The following is a 19,727-nucleotide window of genomic DNA, read 5'->3' as shown; positions in this document are numbered from 1 at the left end:
GGGAGCAGTGACTTATTTTCCCTTTCCTTCCTCCCCCAGGATTTTCAGATGTTGACCACACGTATGCCCAGAGAACTCAGCTGTTTGACACGTTAGTCAACTTCTTCCCAGACAACATGACCCCTCCTAAAGGCAACCTGGTGGACCTCATCACGCTGTAATGGAGCAATCACTGGACACATGGAAGAGGGGAAAAGCATCCATTTTCAGTATTTTAATTTTTTTACTGCATTGATTGACTGCTGGGATGAAGTTAATATAGTAACCCCTAGGTGTTTGAAAGGGGTTTTATACTTGTATGGTGAATCCCTGGAGCTTTTCCCTTGGAGTAGGTTAATAAAATGTAACTGACGTACTTCTGACTAAATATATATATTTTTTCTGACTTTGGATTTTGAGTTAGCAAATGTAAGATGAAAAGTTGGGGGAAAAAGAAAAAGAAATAAAACCCAGTCATGCAGTGATCTTTTTGCCTATGGGGGAAAATTTGAGATTTGTGAGTTGTCTGGGATTAAAGATGATGGGTTTTATTTTGTGTTTCCTGAGGAAGAGGGGGAAGAGGTTTTTCTTTCCTCATTTGTAACTAGTCACGATGTATTGCTTTATCCTACAACTCCATCCTCAGCAGCTGAATAACTTGGTGGCAGGACACTGGCAGGTGTTGAGATGATGTAATTTATGTCCTGAGTTTTGCACTCACGGTGTGTCTCGGGAAGGTGAGCGTGTGTTCCAAACCGTCTGTCTCCCCTTCCCAGAGTTGTGCTGACAGTCATGTCTAATTGCTTCTGAGACTCCACCTAAACTGACGACCTACATCCCTATCTCCTGTTCTCTGGAGCCTTCCATTAAACCTGGCAGGCAGGAGGGAAGCTGAGATACAGCTGGAAAACAGGAGTGCGGTCACCGCCCACACGGGCCCCTTTTCAGGGATTGATCTCTCTGCTGCTCTGCTCATCCACTGAGAACCCCTGTGGGTCCTCAGCGAGCCTGGCAGAACTGGGTCTTCCACCACACACATCCCCAACCTCTGCAAACCTGACCCCAGGTTGGGTGTAGGATTTCTGAAGCAGATTGTCTTCATTTCCATGTGAAGCGTTTCTGTGTGTGTTTGTCCATGTGTACATGTGTGTACAGGGCGTTGCTCCCAACAGCTTGTCTCCTTCCCATGTAAGTGCAGCTCCCTTGTCAATGCATTTTAGACCTAGATCTGAATGTGAGGGAGGCCTTCTTAGCATAAATCTCTGAAAATGAGCTGATGCATATGTATAGAAAATGTATTCTTCCTTTTGCTGAAAGCCTTCTTTATAAACACTGTAAGGGCTTGGTGCCACACTGTGAGGTTGAATGAAGGACATGCATACCCAGCATTAGAAACTCTGCGTTCAGTGTCTGTGAGCATTCAGTACACACTGGCAGATGTAAATATTTATATGAAACTGCAAAACTTTCTGTCCAGCAGTGTTCATGCCAGTCAGGTATCGTTGCTGCACCCGCTGTGGCTCCTGTTGAACTTGGTGGAAGTCCTGTGTGTGCAAAGATGATTTGGACTCTTGAAATAAAGAGTTAGTCAAGTGTCTTTTTCAGAGCTCGAGTGTCTGCTTGCTTTGATTGTATTGCCTCTTTATCATGTTCTTTGTGTAACTTTTGTAGTCCTGGTGCATTAGAAATAAATTTCAAAACCTCATACTAGTGTTTAATCACTTAGAAAGGAACAGTATGTCAGAGGCCAGGCTTGTCTTCAGGGAGGACTGTACAAATGAAGTGTTTTTAACCTGTCACTTGAGACTGTTCAGACACTGTGCACTTCAGTGGATGGCAAATCAGATGTCTGCAGAAGAATCCACTCTGTGTGGGAAGTGAAATCTGATGAAATTGTTTCTTTGGAACGTGGCAGGTTTTTTTTCCTCTTGACACAGAAAGTTTTACATCACTGCTGGGCTTTGTGGTGTGCTACCTGTGCTGAGGCTTTGTTAAGTAGTGTAGAGTTTATACAGTACAAATGTAGATACTGGGGGAATATTCCAGCTGAGCTGTTGCTTCCATTGAGATCAAAATGAGCACTTTTAATGCAACCAGCCAAAATTCTGCAACTTTTTTAGTACTTAAATTTCCTGCTGCTGTGCTCCTTTACCACTTGATCTCATTGCTTGTGTATCCTCAGCTTCAGTCAGATGATTAAATACTCTTTGTGACACTTCTCTAATTAACCAAACTCTTCATAAGCTGTTGTGTGTCTACCTTGGAGAGCTGAAAGAAGCCAAAAGATACACCTTGAGAAGCCCTGGTGAGCAGGCAGGGGAAGTTCAGGAGCAGCCAGAGCTGTGAATGGCATTGCTGGTGAGCAGTGCATCGTGTCAGGTCGGATTTGTGCGACAGGAATTCGATCCAAACTCATTGTCCTCTGCGCCGGGGGTGCGCGCGGAGCCCGGCAGCCTCGGCTCTGTGTTCTGTAGCATGGTGCAAATCAATGATTTGTGTGAGCCAGGGGAACGTGGCTTCTGCAGGACTGACAGTCCCAGCTAACGAGAGCACTTCAGGATGATCAAATATTGACCTGCCTTTGTCCCAGGCAGATCGATGCCGCTCGCACCAGCACAGTTCATGGATTACAGCTGCTGATTAACCAGCAGAAACTCTGCTCAGCTCTGCAGTATTTGTTGAGCAGCAGAGGCACCGTGTGGCCAGAGAGGTTAATCCAAAGGGAAGGCTTCTTGTGGCTTTGCCAAGGATCTTCCCTTCTTTTTGTCCTTAAAGCTAGGAGTCAAATGATCTCTTTGCATTGATGTATGCTACGTTACCTGCTTTAAATTCTAACCAAAAATTCTGAGCAGTGAAGTATAAACTTACTTTTAAAATCAGCCACTTGCTGTCAGGCAGTGACACAAGTAGTCTGAATTTCATTGCATGCTGATCTTTAAAGACACTGATGATATTCCAGGAAAGCATCTGATGTGCTCATTACAGAAAGCCCAAAATACAAACAGCAGAGAAACCCACTGGATCAGAAAACAGCCACCTGAAAACGTTTCACAGCCCAGTGCATGCGAGGTTATAAATACCTGAGCTGTGCGTGAGAAGTCTTTGAACCTCACCATCATTGCTTGTAGGCTGTGTCTGAGGCTGCTCCTTAGCTTAGACAAGACAAACATACTCTATTTGCCTTTACTTTAGATTATAAGGTGACTTTGTGTATGAACTTGACACCACATAATCTTTGCACTACAGTGAGTAGTTCTATCTGTAAATTCTGTGTTAACTTGTAAATAAGGTATTGCGAAGGAAAGCGTCGTTCCTTGTCAGAGAGGGACTCATTCATCATGTTTTGGGTCTTTAAAGCCAAAGTTACAAGGTTCTGGTATGTCTTTTAAAGCTAGAGGAAGTCAGGGTGGGGTAAACTTGATACAGACATCCAGACTTCACTCTTGATTTAGCTTTTTAAAAATATTCTTTGAAATCCCTATGTTTGGTCTTCACTGACTCTGTCCCTTACAATAACCTTTAGTGGATCATCTCCTTGGAAAACAAGAAAGTATTCTTTATATTTTTCCTATCAAGTGATGCATTTTCTTAGAGAAATAGAGCCCTTCAGAATTAATTCTTTTGGTCACTTGGATTAGGTAGAATTAAGTGAGTTTGTTAATGTTCGTCTTACACAACCCCTCATAGTAGGCATGGGGTAGAACTTGTTAAGAGTTCTCCCAAAATTACTTCTCCAAGCATGTTCTGCTCTTGCAGCGTGACCCAAAATGTTGTCATATGGCAAAGGACTTTGTTACATGTTGTTAAATGAGATTATAACCACTTTAGCCACCTTTTTCCTCTTTTCTTTTGAGGATCCCATTAGTTAGTATTGGTCCTGGGAAGGCCTGAAGGGTGATGCAAAACGTTCATTGAAATTAATTGTAGTTGTTATCTTCTGACTCTTTATATTTGTGATGTATTTATTCTTATAATCTCTTCCTTTTTGCTGAGCATAATGAGGAAGGAGAACTTTGTCTTGGAAAAGTTCAGTTTGCCCTTTCCCTGGGTGGCATCTTGCATGGGTAGTTAAGGTAGTTGTACCCAGTTGTGTAAATAAACCTCTGGAATTTGGTTTTTGTTTGCCTGGGCACCTGGCTCTGGGTGTACACAGGTACACGCTGGCTCAGGGATCATGCTGGAGCTTCCTACCAGAACTTCAGTTAGCAAAGTCTTATTTTGGAAAATCAGTCTGGGAACACCCAGTTGGAAAAGCTTTTCTAAGGCATTGCCTTGTGCAGTGGCAACTGGAGTGAAATTAGAAATTTTCCTAAAGAGCATAGAAAAGCTTCCCTTTGTGGAGTAACAAAGTTAAATTAAATTGCTGAAAGTTTTTGGTCATTGATAATAACTACCCAGCTTGAAAATTGAATGATTCATGATTACAGTTTAAAGATTGAGGAGGCAATAAGCAAATAAACTGGACCCACCTATTTACAGGAGGGTGGCAGAGATGTGGGGCTGGTGGGCAGGGATTGCCACAGCTCATCTGTGTGTGTCTTTAATTGGCAGCCACAAGTGTCCAGGGCTCCATGAGCTATTCCTTCTTCCAGAAGAAACTCCTTCCAAAGCCGAGTAATGACTCTGGAAGAGTGTTTTCCATAGGGCTTTGTGGAACAGCTGTTGGCTGAACCATTTTCCTGATGTGTGCAGATTTTTTGAAGGGAGTTTTCTCTGTCCCAGAGTTTTGTGCTGACCTGGCTGTGCTGTGCCAACCTGCTCTGGTGAGTGATGGGATCAGAGCAGAGTCCTGAGGAATGCTGCAAACTTTTTTGCTGCTCTTACTGTGAGGAAGATGAGCATTAATGCTGCTTGTGTCAAATGCAGGAGGGTGGTAGGTACCTGTAACACAAATACTATCAGCTCTCTTGCTGCCTCCTGCATTTCAGAATCGAGAAATAAATACTTTTGTAGAGCTTATTGAGTGAACTTTAGGTTTGAAGAACTTGTGTACAGCCTCCATCTCTGTACAGGCAGTAATTCTGCTGATGTAATGCTGTGCCACTTCTGGGGAAAATGGCAAAAATTAGTAGATATGTTTCCATTCGGTCCCTTTGTTTTTAAAAGTGGAAAAATGTCTTGTGAAACTTTGAATTCCCCGTGTATGCTTTGAATTTTAGCTTATTAGTTGGCTCAGAGTTAAGGAATGTTTGGCTATTGTCAAGTGAAGTCCTGACAGTAAAAGCAGTTTATGTATGTCTCTGGAAGTGCTTGTGTTGTTTTATAGCTGTACTTATTACAGAAACAGAGGTGGACCCAGTTGAAAAATCAAAATTATTGGTGTTTTAATTTAGGGGAAATATTACAGAAACTCTGAGCTTGGCCTATTTTAAATAAGTACATGTGTTAATTTGGAGATGGGTCTTATTTTGTGAGAGGAGAGTTTAAGATCAGCTATATGACTTGTTCTTGCTATAGATTGCTAGTAGTATATAAGCTGTAAATACTGTTGAAATGTAAATGTGCTGTCAGAAGCTTGTTAGTGTATCTAAATGCCTGTGGGAATGGGAGACCCAATCATATCCTGTCATGGAAAAGGTTATTTTGGACATTATTCAAGTTGTGGTAATGGCTTATAGGCAGAATCCCTCTTTTACTGAAAGCTTCTAGTATAATGAAAAGTAGGAGTGGAGAGAGTAGGTTAAATGTACTGGAACCAGGGTAAGAGTCCATGGCTCAGTGCTTGATAAATTGACTCCAGATGCTTTTGTCTATAGTCAGTGGCTCCAAACGTGGTTTTGGAGTGGAAGCCAGTTAATGAGCTGCTTATTGCTGCTGGAGAGTCCTACAGGAGAGCCTCATGGGGATGCCAGCAGGTATCCCTTGGGCATTCCAGGCAGGGGTCACAGAGCTGGCTGGAGTTTGGGATTATCCACGTGTGCTTTGGTTATATCCTAAACCTCCAAGGAGGGGGCAGTGGCTGCGGGGGTTGTGTGCAATTCCAGCTGTGTGGGGTTTGTGCGATTCCAGCTGCATGGCTGAGGTGTGGAGCCCTGCAGGGCAGCACCTTCCCCAAGCACAGAGCCTGAGGATAACACATTGCTGCTGTCTGCTTTGCTTTCATGGGCTTGGTTTGACAGGGGTGAACTCCAGATATTGCTGTGACCCAAATTCAGTGCTCTGCTTCCAATGGAGCTGCTGTCAGTGCATCACCTTGGTACCCTGAAATCTCAATTTCTACTTGGTGCAGACACAGCTCCATGCTGTCTTGGCTTCCAGCTGTTTGCTGTAAGTCAGCACAGGTTTTACTGGTGACCTGGAGAGTGTGAATGCTGTCAGAACTCACTCGACTGTTCAGCTCCAGCGTGGAATCACAGCTCATTCCTGGAAACAGGGATGTGAGTGAACAGCTCAAAACTGGCTCTGTCAGGTTAGATGTTTGGGTTTGCTACTAATTTTGAAAGGAAAGTCTTATCACTAGCAGGTGTGATGGTTAAAGCATGACCCCTTGGTTATTCCCCCATTTATTCTGAATTTTCTTTCTCTGTGTGGCTGTTCATTCCTATTAAAGTGCTTCAGACTTCCCTGAGTTTAATGGGTAGCTACGGAGGAGTTAAAGGTTAGAGCTGCATAGTGGGTATTGAGGCATCGATGTCTCCACATCATACTCCAGTTGTTTCCTTTGCAAAACTCCTCCTGCTGCCTCTGAAACAGTCAGCAAGGATCGTTGTGATTTTCATTGTTCTTTCCAGGGCTGTTTCTCATCCTGGGTCAAGGACAGGGAAGCCTGGGAGATGATTTCCCACTGCAGCACACAGTTATTTACTTGTGCCCTTCCATGGCCTCACATTCAGTGCTGTGATGCTCCTTCCTTCCCATCTCAGGGTTTATTTTGTGAAGAAGAAAAAGGTAATGAATGATACCAAGCCTTAAGTTGTCCTAGGTTCCTGCACCTGCTCTAATCATCCCAAAACTTTCATGAGTATTGGGGTGTTTGGTTTATTTCTGTGGGGTAGAAGCAATGAGAAGAGAACAATCTTGGGGTCAATGCAGGGGTGCTGATGTGAGTAGGTGTGTAAGGTGAGGTCTGTCTTTGTGGAAGGGCTTCAAAGGACTCTCCTAGCAGTACCTTTGCTATTTAGAGCTGGTTTTACTATGTGAGCTGGATTCTCTGGCTCTTTTTCAGAAAGAAGTGATGCAATATCAGGATCTTCTAGTCCTGGAGCTTCACCTCAAGCTTCAGCCCCTTCGCACCCCAGACACCAGAGAGAATAATACAAATTCTATTCTCTCCACAGCAATTGTGAGGAAGCCAGCTGGGCTTAACCCTGCTCAAACAGACCTGAGCTGGTGCAGCCCCGTTGGCTTTTGGATCAGGTCTGGCTGCCCTAAGGGATTGTTAAAACCTACAAATGTTTTGAGCATTCTGATGAAATCTGCCAGTTTGATTAAAGGAAATTAGGTGCTTTTTAATTAATATGATGGTGGGGAGGCTAGACCATAATAGTGGCTCTAGTGGTTGCAGTCATCTCCACATCCCAAATAGCAATGGATAGGTTTTACTCCCCAATGATAGGAAAATATGCTTTAAATATCCTGATTTAGTAACCAAGGGATTCAATCAATTACTCAGTGTTTCACTAAACAGAGAAGTGCTGCGGTGTGTGAACAGGGTCTGTTCATTAAAAAAGCCACTTCAAGGCTGAAAAGTGATTTTTTTTTTTTGAGGTTTTGACAAAAACCTCAGTTCTTAAAAGGGGAAAATGGAGGAGAACTACTGTGCTGCTGACTTGTTTTCCCCTCCTGTCAGCTGTGGTCATCAGGAATGCCAACTAGCAGTGCAGGGTGAATATTGTCTTCATCTCTCCCTCCTCATTCCTGTCCCTCCCGTTGATGTTTTGATGTGCAAAACACTCTTCACTTCAGAAGCTGCTGTGCAGGCTAGTGGAAAAGAAAACAAACCCCTCATTATTAGTAGCTGTTGCCATTTGCTAAAGCTGTATTTTCTGCTGCCTTCCAGCACTCCCTCCTCCACAGCAGGAAATGAGGGGGTGCTGGGGAGACCATAAGCCAGAGAAAAGAGCTTAATTATACAAACAAATGTGTTCATGGGAGTCTTGCGAGTTGGAGGCCCCGAGCCACGCAGACCACTTTGCTGAGGGACAGAAATTGAAAGTCTGTGGGCTCATTCCCAGTTAACTGGAGGTGACATTCCCATCCTTGTGGGCTGGTGGTGTTGTACATGTTGTGCATTCAGATGCTGAGATGCAGCGTGTCTCATTTTGGGAGTGTTGAGCCTCGTTAAATGTTTGCCCTTTGAAACTGCTGCAGTTGGCCCTTTTAGGGGCAGTTGGCCCTTTTAGGGGAGTTGGTGGTGTGGACAGGACCTTGGTAGCTTGGGGTCAAACACCAGTGAGCTGGCTGGGCACCATCAGCCTGATTGGGGTGGGGTTTGGAGCTGTTTGTTGAGCTGTTGCCTCTACTCTGATGGTATCACTGTAGTGTGTGATGGTTTGTTTGTCTGGACCTTCAGTGTTCATTATCTGTCCTCTACACCCCAGTGTGGTCCCCAGAAGCTGGTTCTCCTTCCCTAGTGCTGGAAGTGTGAGTGTCCACCCCCTGTCCACAGTTTGGCCTCTCTGTCCTGTTCTGGCACTCAGCTTGAAGTGTTTGCACCTCCCCAGCAATCCTGCAGGCTCTGGATTCCCTTTGGTGTCTGTCCTGCAGTTGTTGTCTGGGACACCTGAGCACAGGAGAGCTGAGCTGAGAGGTGTGGACAGCCCTGGGCTGGAAAGAAGCATCCATGGGGTGATGAAAGCTGTGAACTGCTCATGTGTTTGAATAGGCAGGTCAAATATTGACTGCTCCTGTGCTGAGCCCATGGTGGTTACAGGCATCTTCCCTGGACTCTGGTGATTCCCCTTCCCACCCTTTTCTTTATGGATGATCTTTGTTCAGCCTGGAGTGTTAATTTTCTTCCTTGGCATAAATCATCTTTGATGATTTCTGGGTTGGTGTGTGAGCCCCATGCTGTACATAAATGAATGAGTGACACGAGGAATATCTACAAATGTAGTTATGTTGTATGTAATGTACATAAGGAGAGAATGTATTTTGTTCATTTTTTTCTTAATAAAAATGTATATGCTAGCAAGGGTGTTGATTTAAGATCTGTTTGTTCTCACATCGCTTCAGAGAGTGGAAAAATGCCTGTGAAGGTCTTTTAGTGGTAGAGAAATTGTGGAACTAGTGGCACATTACATCTGGCCCTGTTGCCTGACCTCACTGATGAGCTCAGTCAGTATCCCATAAATCCAGCATGTTCCACACATTCACAGGAACTTTTTCTGGGGAGAAGCACGGAGTTAGAACACAGGCTGCGGCAAACCACTCATTTTTAATATCTGACTTCAACAAATTACTTTTTTTTTTTTCCTTTTCATAAGCAGAAACTTAACCTGGAGCAAAATGTTTTATTTTGGGTGCTTGAAGGCCAATGGAGTTGCTGAACTGCCCACGCTGCTGCTGCCCCTCTGGTACCCTTGGGTGATGCCTCTCCTGCTTTATGTGTGAGGGTTGATTCCCTCCTCCACAGCCTGACCTGAGGAGGGGCTGCACTCTGCAGACCAGAGTGAGTTAGGATGAAATGCAGAAATAAACGAGGCTGAAATGGAGAAATAAGAGTGAAATGCAGAAATAAGGGTGAGTTGCCTTTTCCTGTGAGAGCCTCAAGGCACCAAGAGCTCAGGCAAGTGCTCAGGCTTTGGTGGGGGTGCCCTAACATCACCTCAGCTTCCCACCCCTCTGAATCCTCTGATTTTTACATTGAATAGGTTTTCCACCACTATAATACTTCCTTCTGCACAGGAAAAATACAGGCTTTTCCATGGCTGGCTACCTTGAAGGTCTGGGTTGGTTTTGTTCCAGCTGTTCCAGTGTTTTCCCATGGAGCCTCTCCAGAGCAGGAAGTTGTGGCCCTGGAACTTGTCCTTTGACCTGCCCACCCCTCCTGACTCATCCAAAGACACGAATCTTTTACATAAGAATGTTTATTGACAGAAATACATGATGCTCTCAAAATATATTTGTAGGAAAATGCAAGAATAATCTCTTACAATCCAGTTCCTCAGTAAATTCCAGTGTAAATCAGACTCCTGTCCCCGTGAGAGGTGCTGCTACACACAGTATTTAAGAGCTCTACTCTATGTGCAAGGTTCAACAGGTAACCACCTGGGGAATTAGGTTTTCCTTCACCAGTCCCTCATGGATTATGACTTCTGTGTGTCTTCTGTAGGCAGCAGTCCCAGTATCAACCTCATCAGCTGGGTCACGGCACTGTGAGTGGGAGATAAAATGCTCCTAAAGTATTTACACGTTTCCTCTTGAATCTGAAAATAGAAAAGTCTCTTGCAAGGACATCTGAGCTGCTTGTAAAGCTCTCGCCGAAAGGTAAGAGCAGGAATCTCTTTGTACAATGTGTGGGATGTTAAAGCTGGTTTGGGGCAGAGAAGAGGAGCACAGGGAAGGGAGGAGGGGCAGGGAGGAAGGAAATGCCTTGGTAAATCTTATTTTTTTATTTATTGTTTTTGGTCTAACAATTATGGCTACACTCTACGAAGGGAAGGGTTAAGGCCAAAGATGCTCATTGCTGCATTTCCTACCTGATTTTTTTTTTTTTCCAAAAAAAGAATGTTCTCAACATTTAAAAAAAACAAAAAGTACTGTTTTCTTTTCCTGTGGAAATAGTTCTTTTAAATAGGGGAAGGAAAATCTACTATAAAATATTAGTGGTTTAAAAATATGGTGTCTGGAAAAATAAATAAATGTACAATTCCTATTCAAATATAAATCACTATAAGCACTTGCTGAGCAGTTAATATCCTCACTGGTCTCTGCTTGGAAAGATTTAAGGTTGCTTGATCTCAAGCCTATGTAGGATTCTCTTGGAAAGTCTTTGGACCTGACTCATTAAAGCACTTTGGCATCTCTTTGCTGGGAAGGGGGAATCTTTAGGCACATGCCAAAGCCTGGAGATGCCCTGCCAGGGATGTCCTCGTGGCAACTCCAGCCCTGGTGGCCACAGCATTCCTGCTGCCCTGTGTTTGTTTTCTGGGAAGGACAGAAATGTGAGGAATGGGCCTGCTGCTTGTCTGCCAGGGCAGCTGGGAGGCCACAATGCTCACAGGAGCAGTTGTGGATGCTGAGGTCCATTCTCTGAGACTCGTGGCCATGTTAAAGAGCTCAACTTGATGCTGCCAGAACAGGGACAAAGCTGTGGCACAAAGTTACCTTGGGCAAGAGCTGTTTTTCTGCTTCATGTCAAATTTTTATCTCCTACCAGGCTGGCCTTTAGCTTTTTCTTGCCTTTTTTTTTATTTTTTTAGATTTAAATTTTTTTTTATTATTTTATTTGTTATTTCCCCTCCCCTCCAAAATTACTTTCCCATAGTGCAGTGCACAAGTAAGTGAAGTGTGCTGAATACATTGCTAATGAATAGCAGGAATATTTACATACAAAAATAGAAAGGTTTGAACACTTCAGACTCTGCCCTTCAGTGCAGGACAGAAGGGGGAAGAGCCACTTGTATCTTCTGCCAGTTCCTGTCCTGGGGCTGAGCAAAACACCCCAATCCCCTCCTTCCTGAGTACTCCCAACTCCACCAGGGTTTCCCCAAGCTTCCCATTGCTTGGCTCTGCTTTTCCCCTCATTCAGGGCAGCCGTGGGAGCAGATCCCAGTCGGGTTGACTTGGTGGCAGAGCCCAGAGGAAATCTCCCCATTGTGCCTTGGTTTATGGCAGGCAGAGGAGCAGGGCTGTGTTTGGGCATCGCTCTGATCTGCAGCTCCTCTGGCTTGCAGAGGGTTTGGGACAAGCACCATCCTCATGCTGGGAGAGGGACTCAGCCAAGTCACCTTCTGGTCCTCGTGTGCTGGAGGGTGCACCCCAGCTGGAGGATGATCCCTGCCTCTGCCAGGACTGAGCTACTTCACCAGAGCAAAGGCATGAAACTCTCCCCAGCCTTTCAGAGCCATTCAGGAGCTGTGCTGGGGAGTCAAAATCCAGAAATGGCCTCAGTCCAGCCATGTTTTTCTTCTCCCCTTGAAAGGCTTCAGCAAAGGGAGACCTGGGTGACAGACCAAGGGCTGCAGGACAAAGCTCAGCCCCAGCTTCACTGCTGAGCTGGAAGTTGCTTTGCAGGTCTCTGTTATTTTAGTGGCTTATGAAGAAGAGCTTGAGGCTGAGCTTTTAAACCTTGAGGCTGTGAAACACCAAGGCCACCTGAATGCCACTGAGCTGCCTGGCTCACGTTCTGCTGCTCTTCTACCTCTTCTGCTGCTCATGCAGGAAAATGTGCCCTCAAAAATCACAAACCATCGTGGTGCCTGTGTCCCACAGTCTCGTGGAGGATGGCTGAGGGCTGTGAGATGCTGCTGTGTAATTCCTGGAAGGCAAGTGATCCTTCCAGAGGGAAATGCAGCACCAGAGCTGGGCTCCTGCACCACAAAACCCCCAACATCACACCTGAGCTAGAGACCAGGCATCGCTCTTGCTCTCCACACCCTTCCTAAAGAGGGATGAACTCAAGGAATTCCTCCTTTTCCTCTCCCTCCATCTCATCCTTTCAAAACAAGAAGCTGCTGCACCTCTCTCGGTCTCCAGGTGGGTGCAGGATCTGTTCCTCAGCCCTTGGCACGGGGGCTGAGCATCACTTGGCACTGCTGCATCCCTGCCATCCCACTGGGTCTGGATGCATCCATTTGCCCATGGCACAACGAGGGGCTCTTGTGCGTTTCAGCTCTGGGGAGAGGCTGGAAACTGGATTAAAAAGGAACAGGCTGTTCCAGCTTTCTTCATTCACTACCTGGGTGTCAGGGAGGGCAGGGTGATGACTAAACAGCGTGGGCCAGAGGATTTGTCAAGCTGTAATTGCCAGGTGCTGCTTTGCTGTCAGATGCACTCCATCTCCTGTCCTATTTATTTTATTTCTCTTGATTTTTTGAGTCTCTCGGTGGCTGGAGGATGTTGCTGGCGTGGTCAGATGTGAGATGGGAGGGGACATGCTTGGAGGAGACACCAGCAGCTCTTCAGGAGCAGAGCCACCCTGTTTGCCCATGGCTGGTCAGGTCTGGCATGGGAGGTGGATGGGGGTTGGAGGATGCTTGGCCAGATGTGGCCACCAAAGTGGCACGTGGTGTTGTGCCCCAGAGGTGTCTTCTCATGTCCTTTTCTCTTCCATCCTGCCCCCCATGTGGTGGCACAATTAGTTCATTAAGGGATTTTCTGCTTTTTGGGGGGGTTTTTGCCTTATTTTGGAGCTCTGTGTGCGTGTGTGTAGGGTTTATGGGGTTTTTTTTGCGGGGGGTGGTTGTTTTTCTCTTGATCAAGTTCTGCATCCTATAAATGCGTGTCCTCCTCTTCCTCCAGGTCCTCCTTCATGAGGGTGTCCAGAGGAACGATCCAGCTGTCCCCCAGCTCACCATTGAGGTTCACCTTCTTCTCCTGCATTTCAGAGGAGGTCTCCATCACCTCCAGCGTGGGGTTGTCGTGGTAGCCATTCTCCATGGTCTGCATCTCCTCGGTCAGGCGCTGCTATGAGGAAAGAAAGCCATAAACCCCACTGAACAACACCTTGGCCATGCTGCAAGTGTCACCTCAGGGCTGTCAGCTCCCAGCCAGCTGTGACAGCTGCCCCATATAGAGTTACATAGCTACATAAAGAGACTTTCATGGTCAGGTCGAGGCAGGGAGCAGCGAGGGGATAGCATGGAGCTGGCAAGAGGAAGACTCTGCTGATGATGGGAAGGAGGAGGGAGCAGCCAGAGACAGGAAAACCTCCAGGAGCAGCTGCCAGCTTCAGTTTGTTCCATCCAGGACCTTGGGAAGAGGTTGAGCAACACTACATCCCAACTCCTGCCTCCCTACCTCAAATCTGCTCTTCCCCTCCCCTTTCTATCCACCCCTGTCCTTTTTCTAGTTGTTTTATTATTCTTCTCCTTTATTCTGGGGCAGCTCCCATCTGCCAGATCTTGAGCATTATCCTCCTCATTCTGGAACTTTCTGTGGAAACCAGGCAGGGGAAGATGGAATCAGACACTTTATCAGCCTGGTCCTTTGGTGTGATGTGCTTCCAGCTCTAGCTCAGCCCTTCATCCCTTGGCAGAACCCCAGCCTGTCCTAATTTTGAATTCACTTGGGCTTCTGCATCCCCATCCTTCCCTAGAGGGATTCAGTGGGTTGCTCAGCCCTTTTTGGGAATAACAGGGCTCTTGGTGGGTCCTTCATCCCATCCTTCCCTGGAAGGATTCAGTGGGGAACTGCAGTCCTTGCTCAGCCCTTTTTGGGGAGCCCTGTTAAAATCTGCCTGGATTCACAGCTTGCTCTATTACAGTGCTCCTATAAATGTCAGGAGACAGGCGTGGGAGGGAATCCATGGAGAAGGAGAGGGATGGAGAAGCAAAACTGCAGGGCTTGGTGCTGGCAGAGGAGCTGCAAAGGCGCTGCTGGGAGTCCCCTGTGTCACTCCCCTGTGGCAGGGTGGGGATCGTGGGATGCTCAAAAAGCAAAGAACACACCCAGGGCTCTCCCAAGGGCTGCTTCCCTGTGGGATTGCTGGTCTCCCACCATGGCAAGGCACCTTCCAGCCATGCAGCAAGAGGAAAGGGGCTGTAAAGCTGGGCTTTAGTCCTGTTAAAAGCTACTGGGCCCTACCAAGCACTGGAGGTGAGAGCTGGGGGTGTTACGGATGCGGCGCCCGCCCCTCCGATCCCTGTGTTGGAACTCACATTAAAGATCAGGGCCACATGTCCATCATCAAACCCGGGGACATCAGGGTGGATGTTCTGGGTATTTCCAAGATAAAACAACAGGGAGGGAGGTGGGGGATGAGGAGGGTTGGAGAGAAAAAAAAAATAAAATAGGAAAAAAAAAAAACAAACTTTCAAGTCATTTTTGGAAACGAAACAGAAGGAGAACAAAAGAAACCACCCAAAAACAAAGGCAGGAAAGAGGAATGTATTTGATTTTTGGAAATAGCATCCCTTGCTTTGATTTTGCTATTTTACCCTGTGTCTGGTGGGAATTTACCTCTGGAACATCCAAGTTGGACTGGTACCTATTGCTCTGCACCAGGTTATTTTAGGGACACGTGTTCCCATCACTAAAATACCCTATTTCTACCTGTTTTCTGAGCAACATGGGGCATGTTATGCTGCTATCTGTCCCTGGTGGGATGTTTTTCATGCCAGCCAGGGAGATTTCATGCAAGAGATGATGAAAACCCTCCAAGAGGACCACAGTGCAGGTCAAATATTTATTGAGTCTTGCCTCTTCCCCTATTTCTTCCCAAAAAATCAAGCCTGGTAAGTACAAACAAGTCTGACAGGGGAATTAATTTGCTCTTCCCTCCCTGCTGTGTTCACCTACCTTGCACTGTAAATACTTAAAGTTTTATCCCTTGTTTTCCTGTGGTTCAGAGGTTGGGGTCGCTGAGAAAGGATGAGCTGGTCCAGAGGAAAGTGATTTGAAGTAGGAGTGAAGTAGGTTTGCTTCTCCATCAGGAGGGTGATTTACCCTGATTGCATAATCTGATTTCATAACTATTTTCCTTTTCTGTTTCTGCCCTAGAGCTAAGTCCTCAGGAACAGCAGCTGGGACCAGTGCAAACCTCAGTGCCCCAGGGTGTGGGAATGGCCAGTCCTTGCAGGTGGATGCTACACTAAAATCACCTAGGATTGCTTCCTGAGATAAAAATCACATTATTTTCTCTTTCTGTGTTGGTTCTTCCTTAAATCCTGCTGCTGCTGCTCTGAAATTTGGCCCTGGCCCAGCTCTAGCAAAGGCTGAGCCCTGCAGTGTTGATGCCCCTCCTGCTGACACCCTCCTCCTTCTCTGCACACAGCTTGGGGCTGCCTGGCACCCACCCCAGCTCCACTACTTGTAAAAGTATTTCAAGAAATTTTTTGAGGGCTAAAGCTTGTTTTTGGAATGAGGTTTTGGATTGAGAAAGCCTTTCTTGTCAAAATTACAATCCAGGGTGATGCTCACTGGGCAAACCAGGATGTCTCCGCCAGCAGAGACAGCAACACTGATGATCCTCATCTCCTGAAGATGCTTCTGGGATGGAAAAGGTGTTGTCACACCTGTCGCACCCTCCTGCCACCTTACCTGGTCCTTCTTTTGGGAGAGGCGCTGGTGGCAGCCGTAGATGGCCGCGACGAGCAGCAGGGAGCCGGCCAGGGTGATGATGGTGATGATCAGGGGCGTGCTGAACTCGTCCTTGATGGTCATGTCCTCCACCATTTTGTCAGAGGTGATGTTGACGATGCCAAGCTGCCACAGAAGGGACAGGTCAGGTTCCTGTGCCACCCACCCACCATTGGGGAACATCCCTGGGGCAGCTGTGCCGTGACCAGGGACCCGCTTACCTCCTCTAACCTGTCCTTCTTCTCCTTCAGCCCCACGAGGACTTCTCCAGAGTCCAGGGGAACTGGGGGAAGAAAAAGGCTTCAGTGAGCACAAGGTGTGGACAGGGGACAGTTTGTGCCACTATCCCCTTGTCACAGGGGTGACCCAATTTCTGGAGGAGGTGGATGAAAATGTGTGGGGATGAAGCCAACCCTTGTAGGTGCTTCACAGCCAGACCAGGAGCCGGGATCTCCTCTGGAAGTGGGACAGCCCCAGAGCCTCCAGGCCCCACCATCCATCTCCAGTGGATGATTTACAAGTAAGCCCAGTGAGGGGCTGTACATGTCTCCTCAAGGATTAGTCTCCAGTGCCTGGGTGTTTTCCCTGAGGTTGGATGTGGAGTTTGGATCACCCACCCACCCAGCTCCTGCTCTGATGATGAGTAAGAGCAGATGGAGCTCAGGCCTTCCTCCCCCTCATGCTAGGGCAGCAGGATGTCTGCATCTCCCAGGCACCCTGATCCTAAAGCAGTATTTGAGCACACCCAGGCTGAGCTGGGTATCCCAGCAGGGCTCTGACATGGGCAAGAACCTCCTCTCTGGGGTCTTTGGAGAAGGATTTAAACTGGGCACTGGGAAGAATTCTTCCTCCTGGAGACTGAGGAACATGGACTGGACATGGCTCAACAGGGCAGAGGGATCTGGTGCATTCCTTGGGGCGCAGAGCTCATTTCTGGGATCCTTCCTCGCCCAGACCGCTGGGATGGGGCAGAACAGAGCCCTTGGGCCAAGCTCTAGCAGATGTGAGGGCTCTGCCAGGCCTCCAGCTGCAGGGTGCCCAGGGCCAGTGATGGGATCATACTCACAGTGCAGGACCACCCTCACGGCCCATTGGCGGGAGGGTCTCTCACAGGCCGTCAGTATCACCGTGCACCAGTCCCTGCTGGCGTCAAACGCCTGCTGGGCCGTGGAGCAGAAGCTCTCAAAGAAGGAGTTGTTCTTGCTGGCAGCCGTCCACTCATCCTGCAGTGACAGCAAGGGTCAGCACTGCTCCCCCACCCAGGGACTGCCCAGGATCACCCCGCCCCATCGCCAGGGGTGCAGGATGTCCCATCCTGATAGAATGACCCCTCTAAGACTGGATATGGTGCCAGTCTTATGGTGCCCCTCCGTGCCATGGTTTGGTGGACAAGGTGGTGTTGGGCCATAGGCTGGACCCATAGGTGATCTCAGAGGTCTTTTCCAACCAGATGGATTCTGTGATCTTCCCTCCTCCCTGTGCACTGCCCGGCTGCCGCCGGCCCTCCCGGGGAACAGGAAAAGTTTAAAAGGAGTTTCTTTACAAGGAGCCGAGCTCTTGGCTGCCGTTCCTCACCGGGGCCCTGCACCAGCCTTATCTGTGAGCCACAGCTTTCGGTGTTCCAGGAATAGCAGGTCCCTGAGGGAAGCAGGGCGGGGGGGCTGGCGAGGCCAGGGGGCCACAGCGGGAGCAGGGCAGGGCTGTGCAACCCCACAGTTCCCCATCTCCAGCCTTTCTGGCCTCTGTCCCCACCAACACAGCTCCCTGTCCTGCCTAAAACTTCCCCACAGCTCTGCAGAGAAGAGCAAGAGAGTGTCTCTTGCTTTTGGATAGAATCACAGAATGAATCACGGAGTGGTTTGGGTTAGAAGGGACCCAAAACATCATCCAGTTCCACTCCCTGCCATGGGCAGAGACGCCTTCCACAGACCAGATTGCTCTAAGCCCCTCCAACCTGGCCTTCAACACATCCAGGGATGGGAAACCACAGCTTCTCTGGGCAACCCAAAGCATCCCTGGAGAGGTGGGAGAGGGGTGCTTGGAGCCTGCGCTCCCTCTGGGGTGTTCCTCAGGTTTTTTGCTCGATGTTTTGTAGCATTTGGGAGCTCAGTAAAGTGCTCCCTCCTGCCTGCACAGATCCTGATGTGTGGATGTGGCACTTGGGGACACAGGCTGGGGATGGTTTTGTCAGTGCTGGGTAAATGGTTGAACTTGATGATCTTAGTAGGCTTTTCCAACCTAAATCCTTCCATGATTCTGTGCGCAGACCTGGCCCTCACAGGTCCTATGTGATAGGCGCTGTATTTTATTTACAGCTCCTGCGTGCACAAGTCTTTTATGACACAGGTGATCCTGTGTGTAAAAGTCCTTGATCCCTGCTGAAATGAGGTGGGAAAGGCTCTGCTCCTGCCTGTTCCATCACCCCAAACCTTCCCTTCCCATCCCAACACCACTGGTGGCTGGAGCACCCCACTTGCTGCCCGGCTGGGATGGGAGCTGCCGGGCCCAGGGACGCACCTAATCTCACCCCATCTTATCTAAACATTTGGGAAGCAGCAGTGGAGACAGGATGCACTTGCCGGGGCGGAAGGCTGGCCCCGGGTACAGAGCTCAGCATCGGGAGGCCCCGGCCGTCCCTGGGAACGGCCGCTGTCCCTTGCCTGTCCTTTCGCTTTGCGCCGGCACAGCCTCCCCGGGGCCCCTCCGTGGGGTTGTGCCATCCCTGGGAAAAGAGCTGGATGGGAAACCTGCCCCAGCCCGAGGGCAGCATTCCCTGCGAAGCTGGTTCCCAGCAGGACAACGAGGAGGGGGCTGTAGCTCGGTGGTTTTATCACATCTGGACGCTGGGCTGTGCTCCTACGCTTGGAATGTCCTGACATTTACCAGACCCTGTCTGTGCAGCGCTTTCTGCTTGGCAGAGGAAGGAAAAGCCTCTGCTGCCTCCCTGCATCCTCCTTCCCCTGGTTTTGCCGCAGCTCCGCTTTCCCCAGCCCTCAATAACCTGTTTCTTCCCCTACCACCCCATGGGAGATAAAAGAAAATAATTATTTGGGTGAGGAGGGAAATGGGATGAGAGGCTAAAACCTCGCTGAGGTTTTTGCCACTACAGGGGCAGCTGGTGAGCAGCGCCTGGAGCCCTTCAGGGGGTGAACTGGATGGCTTGGCCCTTTGCAGGGCTGGAGAGGGGCAGCTGGTGAGCAGCGCCTGGAGCCCTTCAGGGGGTGAACTGGATGGCTTGGCCCTTTGCAGGGCTGGAGAGGGGCAGCGTGAGGCAGGGATGCCCCTGGCAGCTCCCCCTCCGCCGCTTGCATTCCTTGGCTGCAGCTGACAGCGCTGCCGAGCAGCTCGGATCCGGTTCCCACACTGGCAGGGACCTAAAACCAACATCCCCGAATGAGGTAACAGCACTTGAGTCAACAAACCAGCCCCGCCAGCTGCACGGGGTGAGGGGGGACCACGGCCCTCGACCCTGCTTGGTGAGGGAGTCCCTCCGCCTGCTCCAGGGGCTGTCCTGTGTCATCCCTGGACCAGTGGGTGTCACACAGCAATTCCAGTGGGCTCCAGTG

The 19,727-nt window shown here is 48.4% G+C and overlaps 2 protein-coding genes across 2 annotated transcripts in view; one reads left to right on the top strand and one right to left on the bottom strand.

The window, feature by feature from the left end:
• MKLN1 (muskelin 1) overlaps positions 1-9,112 on the top strand; it is a 102,762-nt gene extending 93,650 nt beyond the window's left edge. The window contains exon 18 of the mRNA XM_036400521.2: positions 40-9,112. Coding sequence (XP_036256414.1) covers positions 40-161 — 122 coding nt within the window. The 3' untranslated portion in view covers positions 162-9,112. The remainder of the gene's footprint in view (positions 1-39) is intronic.
• An 879-nt stretch (positions 9,113-9,991) lies between these two features.
• PODXL (podocalyxin like) overlaps positions 9,992-19,727 on the bottom strand; it is a 47,218-nt gene continuing 37,482 nt past the window's right edge. Inside the window, 5 exon segments of the mRNA XM_054514897.1 lie at positions 9,992-13,548; positions 14,742-14,798; positions 16,123-16,287; positions 16,383-16,444; positions 17,228-17,384. Of these exon segments, the coding sequence (XP_054370872.1) occupies positions 13,354-13,548; positions 14,742-14,798; positions 16,123-16,287; positions 16,383-16,444; positions 17,228-17,384 (636 nt within the window). The 3' untranslated portion in view covers positions 9,992-13,353.

Source organism: Molothrus ater, chromosome 5 (assembly GCF_012460135.2).
Source record: "Molothrus ater isolate BHLD 08-10-18 breed brown headed cowbird chromosome 5, BPBGC_Mater_1.1, whole genome shotgun sequence".
Lineage (NCBI taxonomy): Eukaryota > Metazoa > Chordata > Aves > Passeriformes > Icteridae > Molothrus > Molothrus ater.
This window is presented reverse-complemented; position numbering and strand designations above follow the sequence as displayed.